This window comes from Centropristis striata, chromosome 2 (assembly GCF_030273125.1).
Source record: "Centropristis striata isolate RG_2023a ecotype Rhode Island chromosome 2, C.striata_1.0, whole genome shotgun sequence".
Lineage (NCBI taxonomy): Eukaryota > Metazoa > Chordata > Actinopteri > Perciformes > Serranidae > Centropristis > Centropristis striata.
The window spans coordinates 4,067,707-4,093,625 of NC_081518.1; the positions used below are offsets into that span (position 1 = coordinate 4,067,707).

The 25,919-nt window shown below is 35.7% G+C and overlaps 1 protein-coding gene across 1 annotated transcript in view; it reads right to left on the reverse strand.

Annotated features, from left to right (window-relative positions):
• Nucleotides 1-17,060: 17,060 nt before the first annotated feature.
• Nucleotides 17,061-25,919, reverse strand: part of mical2a (microtubule associated monooxygenase, calponin and LIM domain containing 2a) — a 63,331-nt gene continuing 54,472 nt past the window's right edge. Inside the window, exons 18-22 of the mRNA XM_059356495.1 lie at nt 23,478-23,741; nt 21,433-21,540; nt 18,821-19,001; nt 18,424-18,500; nt 17,061-18,047 (exon numbers count right to left, since the gene is read on the reverse strand). Of these exons, the coding sequence (XP_059212478.1) occupies nt 17,640-18,047; nt 18,424-18,500; nt 18,821-19,001; nt 21,433-21,540; nt 23,478-23,741 (1,038 nt within the window). The 3' untranslated portion in view covers nt 17,061-17,639. The remainder of the gene's footprint in view (nt 18,048-18,423; nt 18,501-18,820; nt 19,002-21,432; nt 21,541-23,477; nt 23,742-25,919) is intronic.

Sequence of the window (25,919 nt, forward strand, 5' to 3'; positions counted from 1 at the left end):
TAGTAAATAAAACATAAGGACAGAAATGATGAAAACGTAAAAGGTCTTTGCACAAAAGTTATCATTACAAAAAATGATTAGAAACCTATAAATGCCAAAGCATCACATCCAAATTAGTAGCATGTTTAACATTAACAGACGAGGTGCAGACACTCGATTTGAGCAGCTTAATGGAATTTTGGTTCTTAGACAAAAGCAAAAATTTGAAGGATTCTGGTTGTAAAGGCTGTCGTGTTCAAATATCCCATTTTGAATCAGAAAATGCAATTACACATGTTTGTATTATGCTCTTAAGTATAATTCAGAAGAGACAGCGTGCAATTTGTTCAAGGATCTCGAACATCAACAACATTCTTTCAGTTAATAAAAATGACACAGCTGACTCAAAGCAATGATTACTGAATACTTTGTGGCATATTTGCACATTTAGAGTGATAAAGTTTCAAATATGCCTCTGAAAAATAAATCACTTTTATATAGAGTGCAGCTCAATCAATAAAAAGTACAGTTGGATAGTTGCAAAATGTGGCAATTAAAGCCATATACTTTAAGCTCCACATGTTCTTTAACTTCCCCAAAAACATTTTTTTAATACAGAACTTATAGGACGATGAGAGGGGTGTTTAAATCAACTTTGCATCAACTTATGAAGGTTGAAGGGAAATTTTTAGCATCATATTTGTTTCTGTTGAGTTATATTTTGCATTTTACAATCTAATAATATAATCAGTAAGTTATGCATGTCTGATATCGTTTTACCAAATTTTGTCAGTTTCTGAGCTCCATATGCAACTAGAGATGGAAAAAAATATTATATGACACGTACAGGTACTGCATTTAAAATATGACTGAAGTAAAAGTATGTAAGTATTAGCAAAATGTAATTAAAGGCAGGCAGGAGTATTGATAGCCTACTGTATCATGCACTGTTTAATCGAGCTATGCTTAAACTTCTGTCCTTGTTCCAGTTTACATGCAACTGAGAAAATCAAATAACTGACAGGAACTCGTCCTCCTCCTCAACACTGGGTGGCGATATGCGTAGTTTCAGCGGGTTAATATGGCGTCCTTTCTGGTTGACCTCAGTTCGACACTTTGTGCCGTTGCTAGTGACCGGCTAATGCGACCGGCTAATGTGTGACTAGCTAACGGGACCGGCTAATGTGACCAGCTAATGCAACCGGCTAACGTGACCAGCTAATGTGTGCCCGGCTAATGCAACCGGCTAACGTGACCGGTAAATGTGCAACCGGCTAATGCAAGACCAGTTAATATGGCCCCCTGTCCGGTTGACCTCAGTTTGACAATTTGTGCCGTTGCTACTGACCTGCTAATGCGACCGGCTAACCTGTGACCGGCTAACGTGACCGGCTAATGCGACCGACTAATGTGTGACCGGCTAATGTGCGACCGGCAAATGCAACCGGCTAATGTGCGACCGGCTAATGCGACCAGCTAATACAAGACCGGTTAATATGGCCCCCTGTCCGGTTGACCTCAGTTTGACAATTTGTGCCGTCGCTACTGACCGGCTAACGTGACCGGCTAATGTGACCAGCTAACGTGTGACCGGCTAACGCGCGACAGGCTAACGCGCGATCGGCTAATGTGTGACCGGCTAATGTGCGACGGGCAAATGCAACCGGCTAATGTGCGACCTGCTAATGTGTGACCGGCTAATGCAGTTGTGGTTGTGTAAAAACAAAATGACCAAAAAAGACACAAAAAGACATGAAATGGATTAAAAATTGGACAAAAAAACCCAAGACTCCATAGAGTTAATTGCTGCCAATAAGTTAATGTGAAAATCACAGTGAATTCCTTACAGTGCTCCTTTCAGACACACTGAGCAACAATATGAGCAAGCAGACTTTTTTCTGCCCAGTGATTATAATTAAATACTTTTTTATAAAGACATTTCCCCGTCGCTGCCGTCTGGTCAAACAGAGTGAATCAGAGTTCGATACAGACATCGAGGAGCCGTGCTGACGGGAAGCATCACCACACTGAACACAACTTCATTGTTCAGGCTTCTTTCATCCGTCCAGCCGGGCCTTAAATGTATTTCTGTGTTCTGTTATTTAGTATGAGATGCTCAGATACGATCTGAGTGGTTTGTTACACGAGGTTTATAAGATATAGAATGACATTCACTGCCATTAGTCCCTTTTTTTTTTTACATTTGTCAATGTGAAACAAGGAGCTCTGTCGTGTGTTTCTACTGGCATCTTTTACCATGTTTGCTTATATTTCATACAGCAGAAATAGTTTGTTTATTTGAATATTACCTTTTAACCCATAAGAACCCAGTTATCCTTAAAGGAAAATTATAGGGGATGTATACAGGAGCATGACTTCTTCTTGCTTTCCTCTTTTCAAGAACTCTGTCTTTTTTAGTTATTTTGTGTCTTTCTTTGGTCATTTTGTGTCTTTTTTTGGTCATTTTGTGTCTTTTTAGTTATTTTGTGTCTTTTTTGGGGGGGGTCATTTTGTGTCTTTTTTGGGGGGGGTCATTTTCTGTCTTTTTTTGGTCATTTTGTGTCTTTTTCAGTCATTTTGTGTCTTTTTGTGTCTTTTTTGGTCATTTTGTCTTCTCATTTTGTGTCTTTTTTTGTCATTTTGTGTCTTTTTTTAGTCGTTTTGTGTCTTTTTTGGTCATTTTGTGTCTTATTTTGGTCATTTTATGTCTTATTTAGTCCTTTAGTCCAACACAAAATGTGATTTTGAATCTTATTTTACTTTCAAAACACTATCATGCTCAATAAAGAATTTTAAATGTTGCAAATGTGAACAAAGGTTTCAAATCTAACATATAAGAGGGTTCCATCCAGTTCTATCATTTTATACTAAATATATTTGAGCTTGTCTCCAGTTTTACTTGGTATATCATCATCAAACTGAAACTGGCCTCATGGAGTTTACAGCCAGAACTTTAGAGGTAAATTTACAGTAGGGCTCCACGCTGCTTTGTTTTCTAGTCTGGATGTCATGAAGAAGTCTGGATTTGGAGCTTTTGGAGACTCCAGAGGGTTAAAGCCATTTTAAGAGCCCCACAACAAAATAAATGAGTTTGAGGAGTAAAAATGGCTCCAAAATGTCCTCCATTTATCCTTCTTTTATAATTTCCTCCTTAGAGGAAACATATATGTTTAAATAGAATATAGATTATTTACTCCGGCAGCTCCGGCGAGCGTCTTCTCTCCGCTTTGAAGATTTGTGTGTTGGCTGTTTTAAAAGGACGATTTGCGTGAAAGGGCTAAAATAATGACATTATATTTTTAGATTCAGCCCATCCCAGCGTCTGTTTTTCTTTTTTTTTTTCATCAACTTTCACAGCTTCTGTAATTTCAATGCAATTTCAGGCTCTGATTGCTCTGTTGCTTGAATGCTAATCATTGTTACTGTATAACTTGTTTTCTATTCTGCTCCTTTTGCATTTAAGGCCAAGGTTATTAAATAAATATAAGTGTGGGGACTTCTGCTCCTGCAAGACTTTGTCTTTTATAAAATAATCGCACCATCGTCCTGCGGGGTAGAAACTAAAAGAGATATTCTGTGCCTTCATGATGGAAAATGTCTGAAATTCAGTCAGAGCTCCAGCTTCCTGTTGAAAATCTCTCTCAAAATTAATTGAAATATTTAGTGAATGTCTGTCATCATGCTGTCAATACTCATATCCACAGAGCTCTTATTGTAGGTTTGATGGGACCACAATCAGATTTGCTAAATTCTGAATTAAAGTGAATTTCTTCAAATATCTCCCTCAGCAACTAATCACATAAACATTCCTGCTAATAAAAACACTCATTGAGGCTGAATTTATTTTCATGTCTGTTTTTTAAAACTTTTTAAAAACATTTTTTCTTTGAACACTTTCTTTTTTGCTGTTTTGGCGACATTGCAACCTGAAATAAGTGACTCAGGTGCAGCAGCACAAACAAGTTGTTGTGTAAGATGGCGCTTTGCAATCTTTTTTATTATTATTATAACAAAATGAACGACTCTACCAATATATTTCTCCCAACAGACTGTTCATTAATACAAACTACCGCCCAAAAAGTTTGGGGTCACTAAGAAATGTCCATATTTTTGAAAGAAAACCACAATCTTTTAAAATTAAAATAACATTAAATTGATCTGACATACAGTCTAGACCAGGGGTCTCAAACTCGCGGCCCGCGGGCCAATTGCGGCCCTCTTGACGATATTTTGTGGCCCCCATGTGTGGAAGGTCCCTTTATTTTCTTTTTTTGGTCTTTTTTAAATTATTTTGTGTATTTTTTTGGTAATTTTGTGTCTTTTTTTATAATTTTGTGTTTTTTTTTGTAATTCTGTGTCTTTTTTTTAGTAATGTGTATTTTTTGGTCATTTTGTGTCTTTTTGGGTCATTTTGTGTCTTTTTAAATTAATTTTGTGTCTTTTTTAAAGTAATTTAGTTTTTTTTTCCTGTCATTTTGTGTCTTTTTTTGGTCATTTTTTTGTCTTTTTGGGTCATTTTGTGTCTTTTTTTTAATTTTGTGTCTTTTTCTGGTCATTTTGATACTGCCTCCAGCGGCCCCCAGGTAATTTGAGTTTGAGACCCCTGCTCTAGACATTGCAAATGTGGTAAATGACTATTAAAGCTGGAAACAGCTGATTTTTTTAATGAAATATCTATTATATATTGTCATGTGTTCAAGTGGCACATTGTGTTAATCCACGTTTATAGTGTTGAATGGCTGATTGATCATTGAAACACCTGAGCATTATGTTAGCACAGCTGAAAAAAAACTAGTTTGTGCTGATTTGAGAAGCAATAAAATGATTCTTCCTCAGGCTAGTCGAGTACCAAGATGCAAAGTTGGAGATTTGTGCAGGTTAAAATGATTATTTTTACCCTTATCAATGTCTTTACTATATTTTCGATTCATTCTGTAACTTATTTCATGAATAAAACTGTTTGTTTTCATGGGTGACCCCAAACTTTTGAGCGCACGTGTATGTAATTTAATTAAACAGTAAATTAACTTTGTTTTTAACCCCATTTTACTGGTCGTTTTATCTTTCAAAGGCTGTAGCAGCTGTAGTTTTAATGTTGCAGAGGAGAAATTGTTATCATATGTAACTAGAAGGATACAACTTGCATCACATCTTTCAAAGTGACTCCTTAACCTTTAACCCTCTGTAGTTCAGGAGATTTTGGTTTTAATTTGTCAACTTCCTATGCATAAATTTCTGTTTCTGTTCAGCATCTTTCAGTCTGTCCTTACATCACATGCATGGCTCCTTTCTCTCGACAAACAGTCTGATTTTTCATTTTTTCAAACTAACAAAAGCTGCCAGGAACCCAAAATACAAACAAAAGACACAGGTTTCTATGGAAATGTACAATTTATTTTGTACTATTTATACACACAAAACAATAGAAAAAATAATGGATAAATAAAACTAAAAAACAGTCCTTTGCATGTAAACTAAAAATAGTAATAGTTTTCATTGTAGAAAGAAAATTCACATTTTAAAAATGGTCTAGAAACATAAATGGCACACTTTCAACTGGCTTTCTCAGCTTGTCTACATATCATATATAAATACAGTTATTACTGTAAATAAAAGATGCTCAGTATATTTTTAATGAATAGATGGACTCCAGAGGGTTAAACCTTAATATATCTGAATTAATGGATTCTGTAGGTACCCACAAGTGTCTCCTTTATGCCTCTACCCTACAGTTTAAGGCCTGTCATGCATTCATTTGTGTTATTTTCAACTATAGTATATGAATAGAAATACAGCTGAGACTCTTGTGGATTCAATGAGCACAATGTGCTGTGACCTCTGGGACAATCACAGCCTCTACATTCAGTTATTATTTATTGTACACTGAATACCAGTAAAATGTACAAGTTGTTCCGTACAGAACAGAATATAGAATATATATATATATATATATATATATATATATATATATATAGAATATTCTGCATATAAAAGTTGTTTACATTTGTACTGTATTTTTTGCAGCATTATTCTAGTAACCACAGCTGCCTTTTTTTTTCTGTAAAAGCAACGGAATTTTTTCACAGTGTACCTTTGATTGACAGGTCGCTAACAAGGCGAGTCGTCATCAGGAGAGAAGCGGAACAATGTGTATCCACGGCAACGTGTCAATAAAGTTCTATATAACGTTATATAGATTTTTAAAAAGGACGTTTAGCGGTTTGCTCAAGTCATTAAGTGAAAATACAGTGAAAGGGTCAAAGTTATGAGACCAAACCGCTAAACATCCTTTTTTATATCTATATAACGTTATATATAACTTTATTGACATGTTGCCGTGGATACGCATTGTTCTTCTTCTCTCCTGATGACGGCTCGCCTTGCTAGTGACCTGTCAATCAAAGGTAGCCCCGCCCCAAATCATATGATTCTTTTTCTGCTATTTTCTTCTAAATGGGGCCATTATTAGAACTATTAACATCAAATTATCTTGAAGATAATTTTTTACTAGTGATTGAGACTATAGTGTTGTCCTGAAAAAAAATTCTGAGGTAATAAATCAAGTGAGAAGTTTTCAAATTTTGCACTGAAATGAATGGACAGATTTTTTTTTAAGCCAAACTTAGCGCCCTCTGCTGGAATTTTCAGTAGAATGCAGCTTAAGACACTTCCTGGTTTGCCTCCCTGCTCAGACCAGGAGGTTGCCGCCTGGAAGAGAAGCAGAACAATGTGTATCTATGGCAACGTGTCAATAAAGTTAGGACGTTTAGCGGTTTGGTCTCATAACTTTGACCCTTTCACTGTATTTTCACTTAATGACAGTTTATTTGAACGTTTTGTTCATTAAAAATATCTTGTTCAGCGTTTGGTTGGACTAACAGACACTCCAAGGAGTCGCTGCTCAGTTTTCTGAGTTCAGTTATACAGTCTTTGGTCAAAACCTGGACCAGAGAAAGCTAAATCTCCCCCACTTATATTTTAAAAAGCGCTGCCATCAAACTGTGAGTCAAACTGATCTTTCATCTCTTTGATACTTAAAAACTTGAAAGTTTAATTAACCAAGTCAGGAGCTAAAGACTGTAATTCAGAACGTGAACTGATTTTTTAGAGTCAAGGACTTCTTTTAGTTCACAGTCTGAAGTACAATTGTACCACGCTGCCGAAAGTAATCTTTTGTTTTGGGCAATTTTCTCAAGTCAATGGACTCTAAGTGCATCGCTCAACACAGGAGACCGCTTTCCTTTTAACATCTTTGAGGAGTTAAGAGGATAAAAGGGAAATTCTGTTTTATTATGTGCTTTATTAAACAGATTTTAGTTCAGTTTTACAGGGCAGAGCAGAGATACAGAGGTCAAAATGTGCTCAGTGAAAGAGATGTGAGGGAATTCAGGAATTTAATAGTGTGATCATGAACCTTTGGACAGAAACCATCAAAGGTTCTTCACGGCCTTTGTGGAAATGTAACATAATTCTTTAGTTTGCAGGTTGAACATTTATTTTCATATCCATATCTGGAGCGTTGCCGTGTGCAGCTCAGCAGCCTTGGCCCTTTTTTCATTTCTTTTATTTTGAAAAATTGAGAGGGACAGCTGTGTTGGTCAAGCACAGAAAGAAAGACTTGATTTTTGAATGGGATCGTTTTTTACAAGATTAAAATAATTAATTGTAAAGAGACATGTTTGATATGGAGACAAACTCTATTCAGTAGTAACTGGTTTCAGCCTGAAGAGTCTTTATTCTGTAGGATTTACACTGATTATTAATGAAACTGAGCTTGAAATCCTTTAAAAATATTAAAGTCTTCTCTATCTAAAGTCAGACATCAGTAACAGAATATACACTGATTAAAAAAATACTGGCAGAAACTGCTCAAAACCATACGAGAAACATTTCTAACAGGTTTTTCAAGAAGTCAGCATTAATTATAAAGCGATATATACAACAACGTCATGAAGAATTGTCTTTAATCTCAGTCCTCTTGTGTGGCAGCTTCTGAATAAAAAACAACAGGAAACAACTATTGTAAAAGGGGATCAAGAAATCAATTTTTTTTTAAATCAAATAGAACCTGAAAGTGAGATATTAATTTAATAAATTTATTCAGATTTTATACACATCTTAAATTGTTCAGGATCTTAGAGGTTTTAATGCAAACAGTACTGTGAATGGCAGCTTTGTGATAATCTCATGCAGTTTGAGGCAGAAAAACATGCAGTTTCTCTCATGCATGTTATTTTTTTACCTATTTCTGCACACTGAGTTCCCATAATGTTGGTACCAACAGCAGCAGATTCACTGCTGTGAGAGCATTTATTGAAACTCAACCTCACTGTATAAAATTACCTGTTGTGACCTCTAGGACAGGGATGAGCAACTTAAATGCTGCAGGGGGCCACAATTTTTCATGGACACTACCACAGGGCCACATATTAACCAGATATGATGAAACTAATAATCACTAGAGACCTCAGGCATCCAGAGGATGTATCCTTCCAGTGACAATAAGGCCTGCGGGGTGTTCCATATCGTATCGTTCACGATTATACCGGTATAATTTTTTTATGAGTAAAAAAAATGCATATCATGATATTGGCACCATCCCTACTTCTTGACGTAGTGGCATAAGGGTTTCCCATAAATAACCTAGTGTGACGAAGCCCCGTCGCTAAGTTAACCACACATTTAGTTTCTCCAGTTTTTCTTGTTACTTACCTTTGTTTCTACTTCCACAGTCCCACAGTGTGAACCAGAGCTGAACACTGGTGCTGTCTTTTATTCAGGCTACAGTGATCACACACCTGAGGGCTAATCAGGATCGTACCATGTGTACCTAGAGCAGGGGGGATTCTTCCATTTTCAGGTAGGATTGGTAAAAAGTGGCACTTTATGATGGTGTATATCATGGGTCTCAAACTCGTGGTCATTTTGTGTCTTTTTTTGTCATTTTATGTATTTTTTAGTAATTTTGTGGTGTTTTGGGTCATTTTGTGTCTTTTTTTTAGTAATTTTATGGGGTTTTTTGGTCATTTTGTGTCTTTTTTAAGTAATTTAGTTTTCTTTGGTCATTTTGTGTCTTTTTTTGGTCAATTTGTGTCTTTTTTAAGTAATTTAGTTTTTTCGATCTTTTTGTGTCTTTTTGCTTTAGTAATTTTGTGTCTTTTTTTGGTCATTTTGATACTGCCTCCAGCGGCCCCCAGGTAATTTGAGTTTGAGACCCCTCATGTATATCATTTTAAAACAATGCTTCATTACATTATAATATGTTTGGTTGAGACCCATTAAAAGATGTTTGGGGGTCCAGTGGAAGCTGCTTAATTTCAATTAGCAGTTGGTTGGTCTTGGGGGAGGGGCTTAGCCTTTATAACAGACTGACAGCCAGGCAGTTAGGGAGAGAGGGAGACTTATTATTTTTTACGATCTGAAGCCGTTTCAGGGCGTTTTTTGCTCTTTTTACATTTTACTCACGGTGGTCTTGTATTTCACTGCAATATATAATTCCTGCAGCTCTATGGGATCAGAACAATCATGGCAAGAAGTGGAAACAACGTCAAAAATGTCTTTTGTGCAGAATAATAATGACATAAATCCCCAAAAATTAAAAAGTGCAAGTTTAATTGATCTGATAAACATTTGCAGAATTTAATGTTTCTAACGGGATCTAGTTGTTCCAGATTTTATTTTTTAGCTTTGTTTTAAATGGGATATGTAGAATAAAAATAATTTGACAATCACATCACAAATTTTAAGATTAATTTTGGTCAAATTCAGACCATAATGCCTGTTTTCACATTTTCTTTCTATGATAAACAGTGTATTTTTTCAAGAAAACATGTTTCAATCCTGTCGGTGCAATGGTTTGGTTAAATAGAGAGTAGCCGGTCTAAAAAATTCATTTTAAAAAAAAGTTTTTCATGCAAAATCCCAGCAAGGATTTTTCTACAGAGTCCCTCAAGGTTTTAATGTGTTGATGTGGGATTTTGGAGGGATTTGAATGGGGCTTTGTGGACACTGATTTGACTGATTTCTATCAACTTTCGAGTGGTCAAAAATGATTACACTTTGGTAATTTTGTGTCTTTTTTTATATATTGTGTCTTTTTTGGTAATTTTGTGTCTTTTTTAGTAATTTTGTGTCTTTTTTGGGTCAATTTGTGTCTTTTTTAGTAATCTTGTGGTGTTTTGGTTCATTTTGTGTCTTTTTTTTGTAATTTTATGGGGTTTTTTGGTCATTTGTGTCTTTTTAAGTAATTTAGGTTCTTTTGTCTTTTTTGGGAGATGTAGAATAAAGATAGTTTGACACAAATATAAAAAATGTTAAGATTAATTTTGGTCAAATTCAGACCATAATGCCTGTTTTTACATTTTCTTTCTATGATAAACAGTGTATTTTTTTCAAGAAAACATGTTTCAATCCTGTCAATGCAATGGTTTGGTTAAATAGAGAGTAGCCAGTCTAAAAAATTAGTTTAAGAAAAAGTTTTTCATGCAAAATCCCAGCAAACCTCAAGGTTTTCGTGTGTTAATGTGGGATTTGGGAGGGATTTGAATGGGCCTTTGTAGACACTGATTTGACTGATTTCTATCAACTTTCGAGTGGGCCAAAATGGTTACACTTTGCACCAAATCTATATAACAGATGGCAAGTTATGAATGTCTTTCATTTACTCATATCATAATGTTCTAAGTCCTTAAAACTCCAAGCATGTGACCTTGGCGTGCCCCGTCCATTTGCTATAATATTCTGAGCCAAAATCATTCAAAATAGGCCCCACACCTGTTTTAAACCACATTGATGAGATGAATAAAATAACTTGTGTGCATTAAATATATTTTGTCTATTCAGACACACTCATTGACTCGGGTTGGATCAGAAAGTCGAGCCTTTATTCCATGAAGAGTTTACATATCTCTCCACTTGTGAAGCTAACAGTAGATTGTCACTATTATGTGTAATAACAGAGCAGGAGTCACAGTAGAAATGTTAAATAGTGGACATCTTTTCATGATTAACCTTCAACATTAAGTGAAAGAAGCACAGAACAGAAACTTATCCGGTCTTGTAGAGTCAAGGACGTTTTTTTTCTTTTTTTTCTCCTTTCTTCTTTTTACAAGCAGAATCGTGATTCACGGCAATTTAACAAGTTAATGGAGGTTCAGTTCAGCTCAAAGTGCGTCCCTGAATAGTTTCTAACACGGTGTAGATGTACATTTTCACTTTAGGTAACTTAAGAAAAGGCCGAAAAATGCAGCTAATGTGTTTTTACAGACTGCATCAGTTGTGTAGTGGAAATATAAAAGTTACAGAGGTCAGTGCAGACAAAGAGAAAGTTTCTCTTAATGGTTTTTTTATTGAACCTCTGACTGTATGGAGAGATGTTAAGTGATTCTTTTCCCGTTATTGTCAAAAATCATCAAGAAAATATATCACTGGACAAATAAAAAAACATGTTTTTACACCTTCAGGCAGAGGCCGACGCTCTCTGTCTCTTTCTCTCGGTTACAAGGTGAGTTTGAAAGTACAGCGAACCACTTTGGTTTGTATTTATTTAACGCTCAGGGTCTTAAAGAGCACTTCAAGCATTCAGCATCACATTCCTGACATTGTCGCACTGATGCAATGGCTGATGGAGGCGCAATGTGTAAGATATGGCTGGAGTTATAGTCTAAAGCAGGGGTTTTAACTCTAATTACCTGGGGGCAGCTGGAGGAAGTATCAAAATGACCAAAAAAAGATACAAAATGACCAAAAAAAGACACAAAATTACTAAAAAGACACAAAATGACAGAAAAAAACTAAAAAGAAACAAAATGACCAGCAAAAAAAGACACAAAATGACAGAAAAAAACTAAATTACTTAAAAAAAGACACAAAATGACCAAAAAAAGACACAAAATGAACCAAAAAAAGACACAAAATTTCAAAAAAGGCTCAAAATTATTAGAAAAGGACACAAAATTACTATTTAAAAAAAAGACACAGAATTACAATAAAAAATACACACAATTACTGAAAAAAGACACAAAAAACGACAGAAAAAAACTAAATTACTTTTAAAAAAATTAAAAAAGACAAACAAACATACAATTGACATACAAACTCTGGAAGGACATTGGCTCCTTTGTTAACAGAAATATTTTCACTGGTTTTACTTTGCATTATGAAGATGTCATATTTGGCTGTTTTGATCACAAAAAGAAGGATGATGATGATGCATATTTTCTCATTAATTAAATTTTTCTTTTTGCTAATGTACACATTACACCTTTAAAAAAAAATAAGGATCAAAATGATTTGCTTTATTCTTGTTTGTAAATCCTCAGAAGTGGCTCCAGATGCATTAAAAAGGCTTTATGCAACTATTTTTACATATTGTAAATAATATTTCGTACTTCCCCTTTAAAATGAATCACTGGCTATTCAGCTCATTTTACATTTAATGCAACAAAATACTGTTAAAATGTGGAATTTGATGCTGAATCTTGGAATGTGATAAAACAATCTCACCACAAAAGTTTAATTGTAGATGTTCCATTTTTCAAGCACTCTAAAAACGTCTTATTCATGTTGGTTATAAGCTTGAAATGGAACTATTGACTGATAAACATTAGTTTGTCCAGGTACATATTGTACATGCTCGGAGAAATGAAAATTTGGAGATCTGCAATTACAATAACCATGACAACTGGGCAACTCAATGTTTTGAAGAAGGTTTTATGATTCAGTCAAAAGCTCTAAAAACAGCCACTGAATGGGCCTTTGTGGACACTGTTTCATCAACTACAATTTTTGGTTTTGATTTGAAAAGTTTAGATTTTTTTAGAAGAAAACTTTTGTGGAAGTGAAAATAAAAGCTTATTTGATATTTCCTTGGTTTCTGCTACTTGTAAGTTAGAACAAGCATACTAGACTCAACTGCAATGTCATTTTTGAGTGTAATTCTGATCTATTTACTAAAAAAAAATAGGAGTTACACAGCAGTGACCCTTCCCTAAGTCCTTGGTAATATGGTGTTTTCAACCAATACAGTGAGAAACATTCCAAACTAAATAACAGCAGATTTCTCAGAGAAAAGACGACAATAAACAGTTTAAAAGTCCATTCAATATCCGTCCCCATGTGTCAAAGGATAGATTGTAAAATCCTGATACTGGTTTAAAAAGCACTGAATGGTCTCAGGTCCAGACATATCTCAGAGTTATAACCTGGGACAGGTTTATTTAGTGTTCCCAGGATCTAAACAAGCAAAGTGAAGCTGCATTTAGTTTCTCCGATCTTCACCTGTGTAAAAAAAAAAACAAAAAAAAAAACAACAACCCTGAATACCTGAAGTCTGCTGAAACTGTCGGATCATTTAAATCAGGGCCGAAAACGTCTCAAAAAATCCAGACATAACATTGAACTTTATTTTTATTGTTTTCATAACAAACCAAGGACTGCACCATCTTATAGTATGCCAATAACATTGGTCTTTTGTAATATTATTTTTTTTTTTGGAGACACCTAATTTTAGGTCTTCATTAAATGTAAGCCATAATCATTCTAATTAGAAGAAATTAAATAAATTAAGACATAAAATGTTTCATTATGTGTTTAATGGATCTATATAATGTGTTATTTTCACTTTTTGAATTTAATTACTGACATAAATAAACTTTCTATGATATTCTAATTTATTGAGATGGTCCTACATATACACATATATATATATATACATATAATATACATATAAATATATAGATATATACATATATATACACATATATACATACATATATATAAATATATATACTTCTTAAAAATATCTTACATTTTATTTAATATTTTTAATGCAGCTTCTAATGATTTTAATGTCTATTTAATGTCTGATATATTTTTCAGGTATTTTTATGCCTTTGTAAAGCACTTTGAATGACCTTGTGTATGAATGTTGTTATACAAAAAAATAATTATCATAATTGGTCGGTGGAGTGTTGTACTCATAGAGGACATTAAAATAGAGCATCAGGCAGCCTGTATGTTTATCCTCCAGTTCACATGGAGGATAAACATACAGGAACAACAGTGTTTCTATAATATATATATTGTTTTATTTAATGCAAATGTTTAGTTAAGGGGGCGAGGGAGGGGCTTAGCAAAAAGTCAGTGTAGAGAGGTCTTTAACCCTTAATAGGACACTCATTGAAATACTTGCAAACTCCAAATTTCAACCCTAGAGAATATTGGAGGATATTACATATAGCCAGAATTTGTAAATAAAAAAAAAAAAAAAAAAACATACGGACCTCTAGTAATTTCTACGAGAAAAAAATGTTTGAGATTTAAAGAAAAAAGTTGTTTTTTTCCCCACTTTTGTCTCATAAATCTGCAACTTTTTTCAAGCAGATTTGCCACTTTAAATCTCATAAATCTGCAAATTTTTTTCTTGTAGATTTGGCACTTTAATCTAGTAATTTCTACGAGAAATTTTTTTTTATGATTTATGAGATTTAAAGTGGTGAATCTGCAAGAAAAAAGTTGTTTTTTTCCCCACTTTTGTCTCGTAAATCTGCAACTTTTTTCGAGCAGATTTGCCACTTTAAATCTCATAAATCTGCACATTTTTTTCTTGTAGATTTGGCACTTTAATCTAGTAATTTCTACGAGAAAAAAATGTGCAGATTTATGAGATTTAAAGTGGTGAATCTGCAAGAAAAAAGTTGTTTTTTTTTCCCACTTTTGTCCCGTAAATCTGCGACTATTTTCGAGCAGATTTGCTACTTTAAATCTCTTAAATCTGCACATTTTGTATTTCTATTTTTATTCATACTTGAATATAAATACCTTAATATGCCGTCAAATCCACTGAAGTTACCAAATATAGTTCTTTGCCCGATAAAGGGTTAACAAACCAGCTTAAGGATCAATAAAACACACTGAAGCCGTTAGTCATGAGTTCAGTTTAGTCAAAAAAACTCACTTCAAACAAACATCTTTAATCACTTCAGCATTGTAAATGTTGTTAAGGCGTATCAGACACTTTGGGTCAGTTTTCTGTTGCAAAATCTGCAGCCACATCACAATTATATGACACATGACCACGTGACCATGCAGGTGATCACCTTCAAAATGTAAGTTCTCCTAACCATCCAGCTGGCTCACACACTTCATAAAAGGCTTCAGCTGAATGGGAGGAGAAGAGAGAAATGATCTAAAACAGAGAGAACGTAAAGACACAAACAAAAAAAAGCACAAACGTGGAAAATATTTATGGTAAAACGAAGCACAAATACTGACATTCATAATGAAGACGCTGTATGTATGTTGGCACCGTTACACATTACAGTTCTATTGATTGTCGTCTTGTCAAACACATGTATAAAAATATGTTACACAAGTCCAGTCAGTGTGTATGAGAACAGTTATTTGGTTTCTCTTTTAAAAACGCTGTAAACCAGTAAAGGAGCGCATATTACATGCAGCAGATTCAGTAATTCAACAAAGAAAAAACACAAACATCATATTGCATATCCAGCAAATCATGCTGTAAAAACTTAAAATAATGCCTGAAGTTCTTTGCAATTATTATTTTCAAAATATATATAAACAAAACAAAAGTCTAAAGTGCTTAATCAGCATCATTAGATAGCGTTTCTGATCAGGAACTGTGTGGCTTCCTGCAGAAGAACAAACATGCTTTAAAGTTATGGCAAGAGTTGCGAACACATTCAAACACATCACAGCATGCTCACCAACTTCTGTTGTCTACAGTAAACCAGGAAATATTAATAAATCAATTATTAAAAACTCAAATAATCATCTGTAATGTTCTAAAGAGATGAAGGGGTGTGGTTTCTCACTTTGCCTTCATGTTTTTTCTGAGAGTCAACAGTAGATGGCAGCAAAGTAGAAGTAAATACTGAGAAGGAAACTCACCAGAAGAGAGAGATTCTTTGGTTTTATCCATTCAAGAATCAATAAAAAAAACATTTCATGAGAGTAAACTGAAAGTCCAGAGTGTAAAAAGATAATGAGCAAATTGGTGATGTGTGTGTAAAACACACAAACCTGCATGTAAAATAAAATAAAATGAAATAAAAAAAACATATGGCAGGAGCACATATGCACAGTCAAAAGAAAAGCTGTCTGGCTTTTATAATATGACAGTTTACTGCTGCACTGACGAGGCAGTTCCCGGAGATAAAGTGCATCAAGTTAGTCAGTCGTAACCTGAGTTAAGAAATCTTAACTGCAGGATCCATTTTCCTAAAAACAGGTTGAGTTCTACAGCAAAGATGATTTCAGCAGTCTCAAGTCTTTAATGCACCGACTGTGGCCTGTTTTGTTGTCAGTTAACTACCATGAAGAGACAGCTCACCCAAACAAATCGAAAATAAAACATCTTTCCTTTTACCTTTAGTGCTTTTTTTTTTTTTTTTATCAATCGACAGAAGATTTTTTTTTGGTGCGAGTTGGAGACGTCTCTGCAGAGATGTTTGACTTGTCTAGAATATAATGGAACTAGATGGCACTCTGCTTGTGGTGCAAAGAGACAAAAATACACTTGAAAATGTGCTTTGAGCACCACAAGTGGCATGCCACATAGTTCAAGTTATATTTGAGAGAAGGTAGACACTTTTAAGGCTGATATCTCAAACACTCAGCAACTCACACTAAAACAATCTAGAGCAGGGGTCGCAAACTCAAATTACCTGGGGGCCGCTGGAGGCAGTATCAAAATGACCAAAAAAGACACAAAATTACTAAAAAAAAAAAACACACAAAATTACTTTTAAAAAAAGAACTTAAAAAAAGAAACAAAATGACCAAAAAAAGACACAGAATTATTTTTAAAAAGACACAAAATCACCCAAAAAATACACAAAATTACTAAAGAAACAAAATTATAAAAAAAGACACAAAATTACAAAAGACACAAAATTACTAAAACAAATACACAAAATTACCAAATAAAAGCCACAAAATTACTAAAAAAAAGACACAAAATTACCCCCCAAAAAAGACACATTTACCAAAAAAAAACAAAATTATTTAAAAAAAAAAAAAAGACAAAATTATTAAAAAAGACAAAAACATATTTTAAAAAAGACACAAAATTACCCAAAAAAAGTAATTAAAGGGACCTTCCACACACAACACGGTAAAGTGCCATTCATATACAATGAATTCATTAAACTTTCATATCAAGGTGAGGGCCACAAAATATTGTCACGAGGGCCGCAATTGGCCCGCGGGCCGCGAGTTTGAGATCCCTGATCTAGAGTAATTAGAGAAAAATGTATTTTTTATTTTAGGGGTGAACCGTCCCTTAACATCTATTTGTTTAACTTAATTTAACCCTACAAATAATGCACAGTTTCCACAGCAAATCCACTGCAAAAAAACATTTGGTGCAGCATTCATTTACCCCTGTAGTTAGTAAATTGCAAACAGTTGCATGAGCAACCCACAGTGTCTCTTCTTTGGCTGATGCACACACTCTCACACACACACACACACACACACACACACCCATGACACTGAGAGCAGTATCATCATAAAAGGCAAGTAAACATTACAAAAGGTGCTTGTGCACGGCTACAAATGATATCATGACATGAACATTCCTGCTAATGTGCACGTCGGCCACAGATTTAATGGCATTTGGAGTCAAATATTAACAGCTAGATGAGCCTGTGGCCTAGTTGCTCCTGCAGCCACAGCACTAGAGGCTGCAGAGTGCCCGGCCCATCATCATGCACTGAGGCCTCTGTGTACATCTGCAGCAGTACCTCTTGTAAAACAAGCAGCAGGGGTAAGCTCATGCTCAGTAGCTCATACAGGGAAGCATAGTCCTGGGCATTGTCCCGCAGGTGGGCGGCGAGGGCCCGAGCGGTGCTGCGCACACGGTTGGACAGATACCAGGGGGCGTTACACACAGAGCGGGTCACACTCAGGGGCCAGCTCAGGTGTTTCCTCATGAAGGAGCTGAAGGTACCTGCTGACGGGCTCTGCAGGGCTGCTGGGCTGCTGGACTCCGAGCGCGCTCCATCAGGGGCACTTTGCTCCTGAACTTCAGCTCCGGGACGAATCTGTGACAGAGGACAGAGGTTGTTAGATGTCTTAACTCTCTGGAGTCCATCTATTTATTGAAAATGCACGTTTTATTTACAGTAATAACTTTATTTATATATGATATGTAGGCAAGCTGAGAAAGCCAGTTGAAAGTGAAATCATAGGAGCTTTATGTTTCTGTCTGAAGTTTGAAGAAACGATCTTGCTGCATGAACAGATAATTTCACTTGACAAGATTTCTTCAACTAAGATTGTTAAATCTAGAAATAAGCATGTTGAATAATAAGAAATAAGAAATATAAGAAATTAACTCTTAAAACAAGATAAATTATGTAACACTTCTAAATCTAAGGTTTTTTTTATCTTGGTAAGAACCAAATCATTTGTACTCACTGAGCGTAGAGAGAAAGTCCTGCGTATGTTTGTCCCACTGTTGCGTTGATCAAAATGAAGTTTGCAGTACAATTTCCCTGCAAGATTAAAACAATTGTGAGAATAAAATATCCAATTAAATACTGAACTTTGCTTTCTTTAAATGAGATGCTGTTATGATGCAATAAAATCATATCATAAAATCAAAATACCCTGTTCACTACATTCAAAGTCCCTGAAAAGCAACTTTTCTCTGAAACAAATCTCAATTTTGTGCATTTTTACACTGCACTTAAGATTTCATGCTCAAATGCATGTAGTTGTACTGAGGGCCACTTCAAGTGAGGGTGTGGGCCATATGTGGCCCCCGGGCCTCCAGTTGCCCATCCCTGATTTAATCTGATATGATGACACGTACCCTGTTCAGAGTCGAAGGCGTGTGCTCCCTGCCGCAGCGTGGAGCTGCAGGTACAGCAGCGGAAACACTCCCTGTGGAAGTAGAGACCCTCGGCACAGACCCGCTCCACCATGTAGACACGACGATCACACGAGTGACACTTGTCACCTGACGGAGGGAACGCCCTCCGTACTGAACCGCCCTGAGAAACAGGAAAAGTGAAGATACCTCGTTATAACAAAAGATTAAACACTCTGGCTAGTTATTAGCTACTTATTCTTGTGTTGTGATTCTGTCTTGAAGGACTGTAGAACCTGATAATGTAATAAATTCCCAATAATGTAATAACCCTCATAATGTAATAAAAATCTGCACTTGAGTCCATTGAAAATGTAATAAAAACCTGATAATGTAATAAAAATCTGCACTTGAGTCCATTGAAAATGTAATAAAAACCTGATAATGTAATAAAAATCTGCACTTGAGTCCATTGAAAATGTAATAAAAACCTGATAATGTAATAAAGTGCATTTCCCAATAATGTAATACACTTTTTTTTAACCAATAATGGAATTTTGTGTGTGATTTTGGTTTGTTTTTCATGTTTTATGTGTTTTATGTGTGTTTTTTGTTTCTTGAAAACAATGATACCAACAAGTCATGGTAAAGATGTTTAAGTGGTTTATACAGGCAGAATGAAAAGGAGTCCAAAACTGACAAAATAGCCCCAAACTCCAAAGGGTTAAGTAATGCGAATGCTTAGACTTCTAAGGATTAAGTATATTATTAAGAAGAGTGGGAGATAAGGAACACCCAGCTGTAATAATGAATGTTTTCCACCCAAATCAAATCAAATAAAAATTACTTTATTTATCCCTGAGGGGAAATTCAATTAGTTTGGTAGAATCAAACTAACTGAATTAAAATTATTTTAAAAATTCTTTCCTCGTCAGTGCCCCCTCATGAATGTTTGATATTATTTTGGGGATATTTTGAGTGACAGTTACTATCGTCTTGACCTTAAAGCCCTCAGATTCCTTCACAACTAACATTCAATCAGGACAAAAACATAAAAGCAAGTTAGATAATTACAGGAAGGAGATAATCACAAGGTTATATGGATAAACACACGTGGTACAGTGGGAAAGTTTGTCACGGCTTGAGTTTCCCTCTTCAGGAATCAGAATTCGATCCAAACATTGTGTACCATGAGGAGTTCTTCCTTCCTTTATGTTAAACTGGTGTAAGTGGTGCTGTAACATCTGGAGCAGGCTGTTTGGGATGGGTGGAGCAGAGAAACCCACAAAGTGCCACCACAAGAACACACACTTCTCTTCAGTGAGGACTGCTGCTAATTAAAAGCACCAGGGGCAGAAAGAGCAGTTAAAAGCAAAGCTCTCATGCAAAGCAGCAGTCCTTTCAAATAAATCTGTCTATTATAATCAAGAAGATACATGACAACAATGTAAATCTTGTGCTGTGAGGCTTGTTTTAGAACAGATATGTTGAGGCTTCACTACTGGAACAAACATGAACATCAACTGTTTCTGCCACTATATTAGGTACACCCAGATACAACTAAGGCAGTTCAAAACAACAGTCCTCCAATAAACTGTAGCTTCATTCATTTTTTTTCAACTTTTGAGGCTGTATTTTGTGATGCTGTTAAATTTAACCCTTTGATACACAACATGGGTCTAATGTGACCCGATATGTATGAGTACTTATGTTCTATATCTTTGCAATTAATTATCTTCATCATTCAGTATTCCAGGTTTTCCTTAATTTGTTTGTTTTTGATCATCCTAATTTTATGTTTTCCTTTATTAATTTTGTTTTTAAATTCCTTTTTGTGTCACTACTCTTCTGATGGACAACATGGGTCAAAAATGACACATAGCTATCCATTTTTTAGCGAAGTAGCTTGTTAAGCTAACTACTTAGCTAACTTCTTGGCTAAGTAGTTAGCTAAGTAGCTTGCTAAGATAACTGCTTTGCTAACTTCTTGGCTAAGTAGTTAGCTAAGTAGCTTGCTAAGATAACTACTTAGCTAACTTCTTGGATAAGTAGTTAGCTTAGCAAGCTACTTAGCCAAGTAGTTAGCTGTATGTGTATATGTATGTGTATATATATATTATTCATTTCTCACATCAGCATCATCCTGTTACATTTGCACTTTTGGAAGTGAATTTAAAACCTGCACTTTGGGTGAACTTCCACTTAAGTCACTTGCCACTTTTAGACTCTTGCCTATGTGGGGACGAGCCATGAATGAATGAATGAATGAATCATGCATGTACTATGTCTTATGTCTTATGTCTATGTCTGTGCCTTCCTATTTTGTGTGGTGCTTGTCTTGTCTGTTGTATTGTAGATCACACTGCAGCAAAGCGCTAACAACTTCTGTTGTATGGCAATTAAAGTATTGACTCTTGAATCTTGAATGATGTAAAAAAGCTATTGAATTATTTTGACTTGTGCAAAACATCTATGGTGCATAGAATAATGGACAAAGGAGAAAACTGGCTGCATGCAAATGATGGTTTCCACATGCAAATAAACACAGTGGGCAGGGCAGCTGGTGCAGGACACAGGGTCAGAGTGGGGTCACACACCAAGCTGGAGATAGTCACCTGGACTCCAGCAGAGAGTTCTGCTGAGAACAACCCTCTAAGGTGAACAGCTTTCTCCTTTATACTCTTTGCCTGAAACTCTCTCGCCTGTTGTGTCTGAGCTTTTTTCTGCAGAGTGACACGGAGCACAGGAACAAAAGAAAAGCCATCAGTCCTACCAACACATCACAAACGTTCTGTGTGTGGACATAATTAGGTGGACTAATGACCGTTTAATAAACATTACATGGTTAAATGATGAAAGGCCTTTCTGTTCCACTCTCCCAATAAGAAGGATTTGACAGCTAAGTGTGTATTGTTGGGAGGAGAACAATAACTTGGCTGTGTGGAATGAAGGACGCCTTATAACATTAATTTCACAGCCCACTTGATGTGGTGGCTCGTACTGTAGTGGAGCAGAAAACTGAGACAGCCACACAGACCTGGCACAGAAATCAGAGACAAGTAGGTCGGCTCAGCCAAAAAATACCTGCATTAATAAATCACATTATGAAGTATTGAGTCTTTGAGGCTTAAGTGAGTCAAAGCCACATTTCAAAGCACATTAATTACAAAGGATAATCATTAAATTCAAGATACTTTTGAAATAATTCTGTGTGCAAAGTTGGATTTTCTCCACACTTGCAGCAGACAAAACAATGAAGACTTAAAGGAATAGCTTTCACTTGTTATTTAAGAGTTAAAGGATCAATAATCATTCTCTTGTCTGTGTGTTAAGTATTGATCTAGATCCAGACAGCAGTTAGACTAGCTTAGCATAAAGAGTGGCAGGCTTAGCTAATCACCTCCTGGCTCCAGATCTGTACTTAACACACACACACACACACACACACACACACGAGAGTGGCATCAATCTTTTCTTCTCTAAGGAATAAAATGAAAAACCAAATTTCCCACAACTCTCAAACTATTCCTTTAATCTTATTTATAAACTCTGTTAGCCTATCCACCATATATTTTATGCCAGTAAGCAGCATTTTGTCAATCTGAAAATCTAAGGATGGGAATCGAGAATCAGTTACAAATTCTCCACTCCATCAAAGTCGAATGCCTTCGAGTTTATCAATTCACTTCGTCGAGGCCGGCATGTTTTCTGACAGTTCTGCTCTGCAAAACAATGATATCAATGCATTGATGGTGCATGGCACAGCAAGAAACGCTCCAAAAGCAGCTTTATTTCACAAAGAAAGATGACAACAGTGCTCCTAATGTCTGTAAAATGATCATTTCAAAAGTATGGAAAAACCAGCACACACACACACCTGCTTTATTATCTTACATAACTCCCTCCCCTTTTCATTCTCGTGACTTTGACTTATTTGTCGTCATTTTAACTTTTTTGTCGTTATTTTGGCTTGTGTCTTGTGACTTCCACTTTTTTTCTCATTTTGACATTTTTTTTTTACTTAGGTTTTTTTTTCTCATTTTGACTTTTTTTCTCAAATTTGACTTTTTCTCATTTTGAATTTTTTTCTCTTATTTTGATTTTTTTTCCTCATTTTGACTGTTTTTTTCTCTTTTTTTTCTCATTTGAGAAATTTTGATTTTTTTTTTCTCATTTTGATTTTTTTATCTCATTTTGACTATTTTTTCTCTTTTTTTTTTTCATTTGACTTTTTTTCATGGCTTCGACTTTTTTTCTCATTTTGACAACATGCATGTTAAATTGGGGGTTGCGACTGAAAAAGGTTGAGAACCACTGCACTAAAATGACTTGATAAGTGCTGCTCTGAGCCAACACTCAACACAATAATCAAAAAAAGCTTATTTGTAGATATAAGTCCGGCCAGTGATCGGTCTGTGTGCCTGTCTCAGATCGAGGCTGTTCTTGCCATTTTCGTCAGGCTGGATAATTTAGGGGCTGACTTCACCATCTGACTGCACATTACACAAGCCTACATGTATAATCAGGCCATGATGTATAATCAACATTCACTCTGGGGCCTTTTTGGGGATCAGAACATGCAACAGTCAAGGGTTTGAAAAGAGGACAGAGAAGGAGAGAAAAGAGAAGTTAAAGAGAAGAAGGAGGAGATAGTGATCACCTCAGAGACGTGTTCGTCCACCTCCCTGAGGCGCTGGAGGACTCTCGACATGAAATGGATTGCCGAGTTGAGGGAGGGAGGAGGAGGAGGAGGAGGAGGAGAAGGAGGAGCAGGGGGGTCTGCTGCTCTCTCCGGCTGCAGCTCCTCAACATGTCTGAGCTTCACTAGAGAGAACGGGTGCTGAGATGGAGGCGGGAGCTGAGGTTTGGGAAGAGTCTTTGGAGGAACTAAGTGTCCGGCTGCTTTTCTGATACTGACTTCAAACTGAAAGGGATCATAAATACACAGCAGCGGTTTAGCTGCTCATCAAGCAACCAAACTGTGAACTGATTTAGTATATTTCACTCAATAAGGGCACTATAAAAAAAAATGTTGTTTTTACGGTAAAAAAACAACATGGTCTCACAGGAATCCGTGAAATAGCCACTGATTTGCTTAACTCAAAATCCGTGGAATAGCCACGGAATCACTCAAATTTCCTTGAAACTGACACGGATTTCGCTACAATGCAAGTTAATGACAGTCATATCCCGTGGCTTGTATATTTGTGTTACAAACACTGGTGTGCCAGTGTATTTTACAGTGGAGTAATGTATTTTTCACACAAAAAAACTGTAAAAAAAATACTGCTTTGGCTGATATATACATTTATAGTGTTTCATTGTTACTGAAAATTAACCCATTTATCATTTTACGGTCTTTAATTGTCATAGTTTAGCAGTTTTTCACCGTAAAATCTACAGACATATTTTACAGCGGGGATGCAGATCGTGTAAAGAACCTCACAGGTGGTTTTATACGTTTCAGCCCATTAACTACAAATCAGACACTTTCAAAGCAGAGTGCAAGTTTTCTGGAGGTTTTATTCACACCAGTACTGCATGAAAACCAGCTTGGATCGGTAATCCATTCTGGTGAATAGTCAGTCTGCTTTATGCTTTGCCAGAGTTATGTAATCATCACATGGTAATGCAGTTGCGAGCAGAATGTTTTTAAAACATTTTTTCTTGGAGGAGTGGAGAACTGAAGAGGCAGTCTGACATCAGAGACCTGAGAGCCGACAGCCAAACGTTAAATTCAATAGAGAGAAACTGGTAATTGTACATTATTCTTTTTTTTTGTTGACAGTTTTTTGTTTGTCTCGTGGTTATGATTCCCCAAAAGCTAATTATCTCATCAATACAGTGCTTTGACTTCAGCTCCTGTGAGGAAGATGTGTTTTTGTCTGGTTAAAAAAATGGGGGAAAAAAAGTAGGCCCTATGTACTGTATTAGTTAGTAATTACAGCACATAGTTCACTTTATACACAAAAATCAAACAGCCCTCTTTGGGATGTAAGATGTGAGGCTGATAATTCAGCAAAACTCTAAAAATCCAAACTAGTTAAAGTGAAATATTGCCATCATGAAAGATGCATTTCCTGTCAACCAGCAGACTTTTTGCCAGCAGGTGAGCTGACAGCATGAATGAAGGTGTTTTATTAGCCGTTGGTGCCACAGAGTCTGCAGAAAATCAGCTAATTTTCACTTTAAGTGACTCTAACAACCGCAAAATTGGGAGTTATGATTCAATCACACTTGCTTTGACAAATTGCATTGCAAGTGCATCATTTTCACCGATTTTAATTCATAAAGGAATCATTAGGATTACAAAAAAAATGCTAGATCCAACAGAGCAAATTTACTTTTTTTAAAGTAGTTTTGTAAAAAAGTAATGTGTATTCTGTTAAGTTTTAAATATGAAAAGTTAAACTGCTGTCAAAACATAAGCCTCAACTTTACCTCCAAAGTTGTAGTTATTTTGCTGTGTTTATTATGTAGTTTCTTGTATGACAAAATAGTAATTTAAAGGCACTTTGTATGTTTTAGTTTGATCTCTGGCGCTACATAAAGTCAGTTACTGATGTGTCCAAATCAGTCGGGACCAAAGAATGTAAAACCACCAGTATGTTCATTTAAAGAAGACGGAAACTCCTATTTTAGGTAAATTATATCATTTGACACATGGGTGGTGTATGTGAACATATATAGTATGTCTGTGTGTGTGTGTGTGTGTGTGTGTGTGTGTGTGTGTGTGTGTGTGTGTGTGTGTGTGTGTGTGTTCTTGTACTTCCTACATAGTGAGGACCAGAACACGTTTTTAACCAACAGTGAGGACATTTTTGCAAAGTGAGGACATTTCAGCCGGTCCTCACTTCTTGAAAGGCTTTTTGGAGATTTCAGACTTTGTTTTAAGGGTTAAAGGTTACATGATAATGATAATTAACTAAAACTGGATTGTGTGGTTACAAAACGAACTAAAATTATAGTGAAAACGTCGTTAATTTTCGTCTTTGTCAACTTTTTTCATACATAATGAAGATGGATAAGGCAAAGGAAATAAAGGAAAAATTTAATGTGACCTCTTTTAATCTCCCACCCAACAAATACCCCATTACAAAAA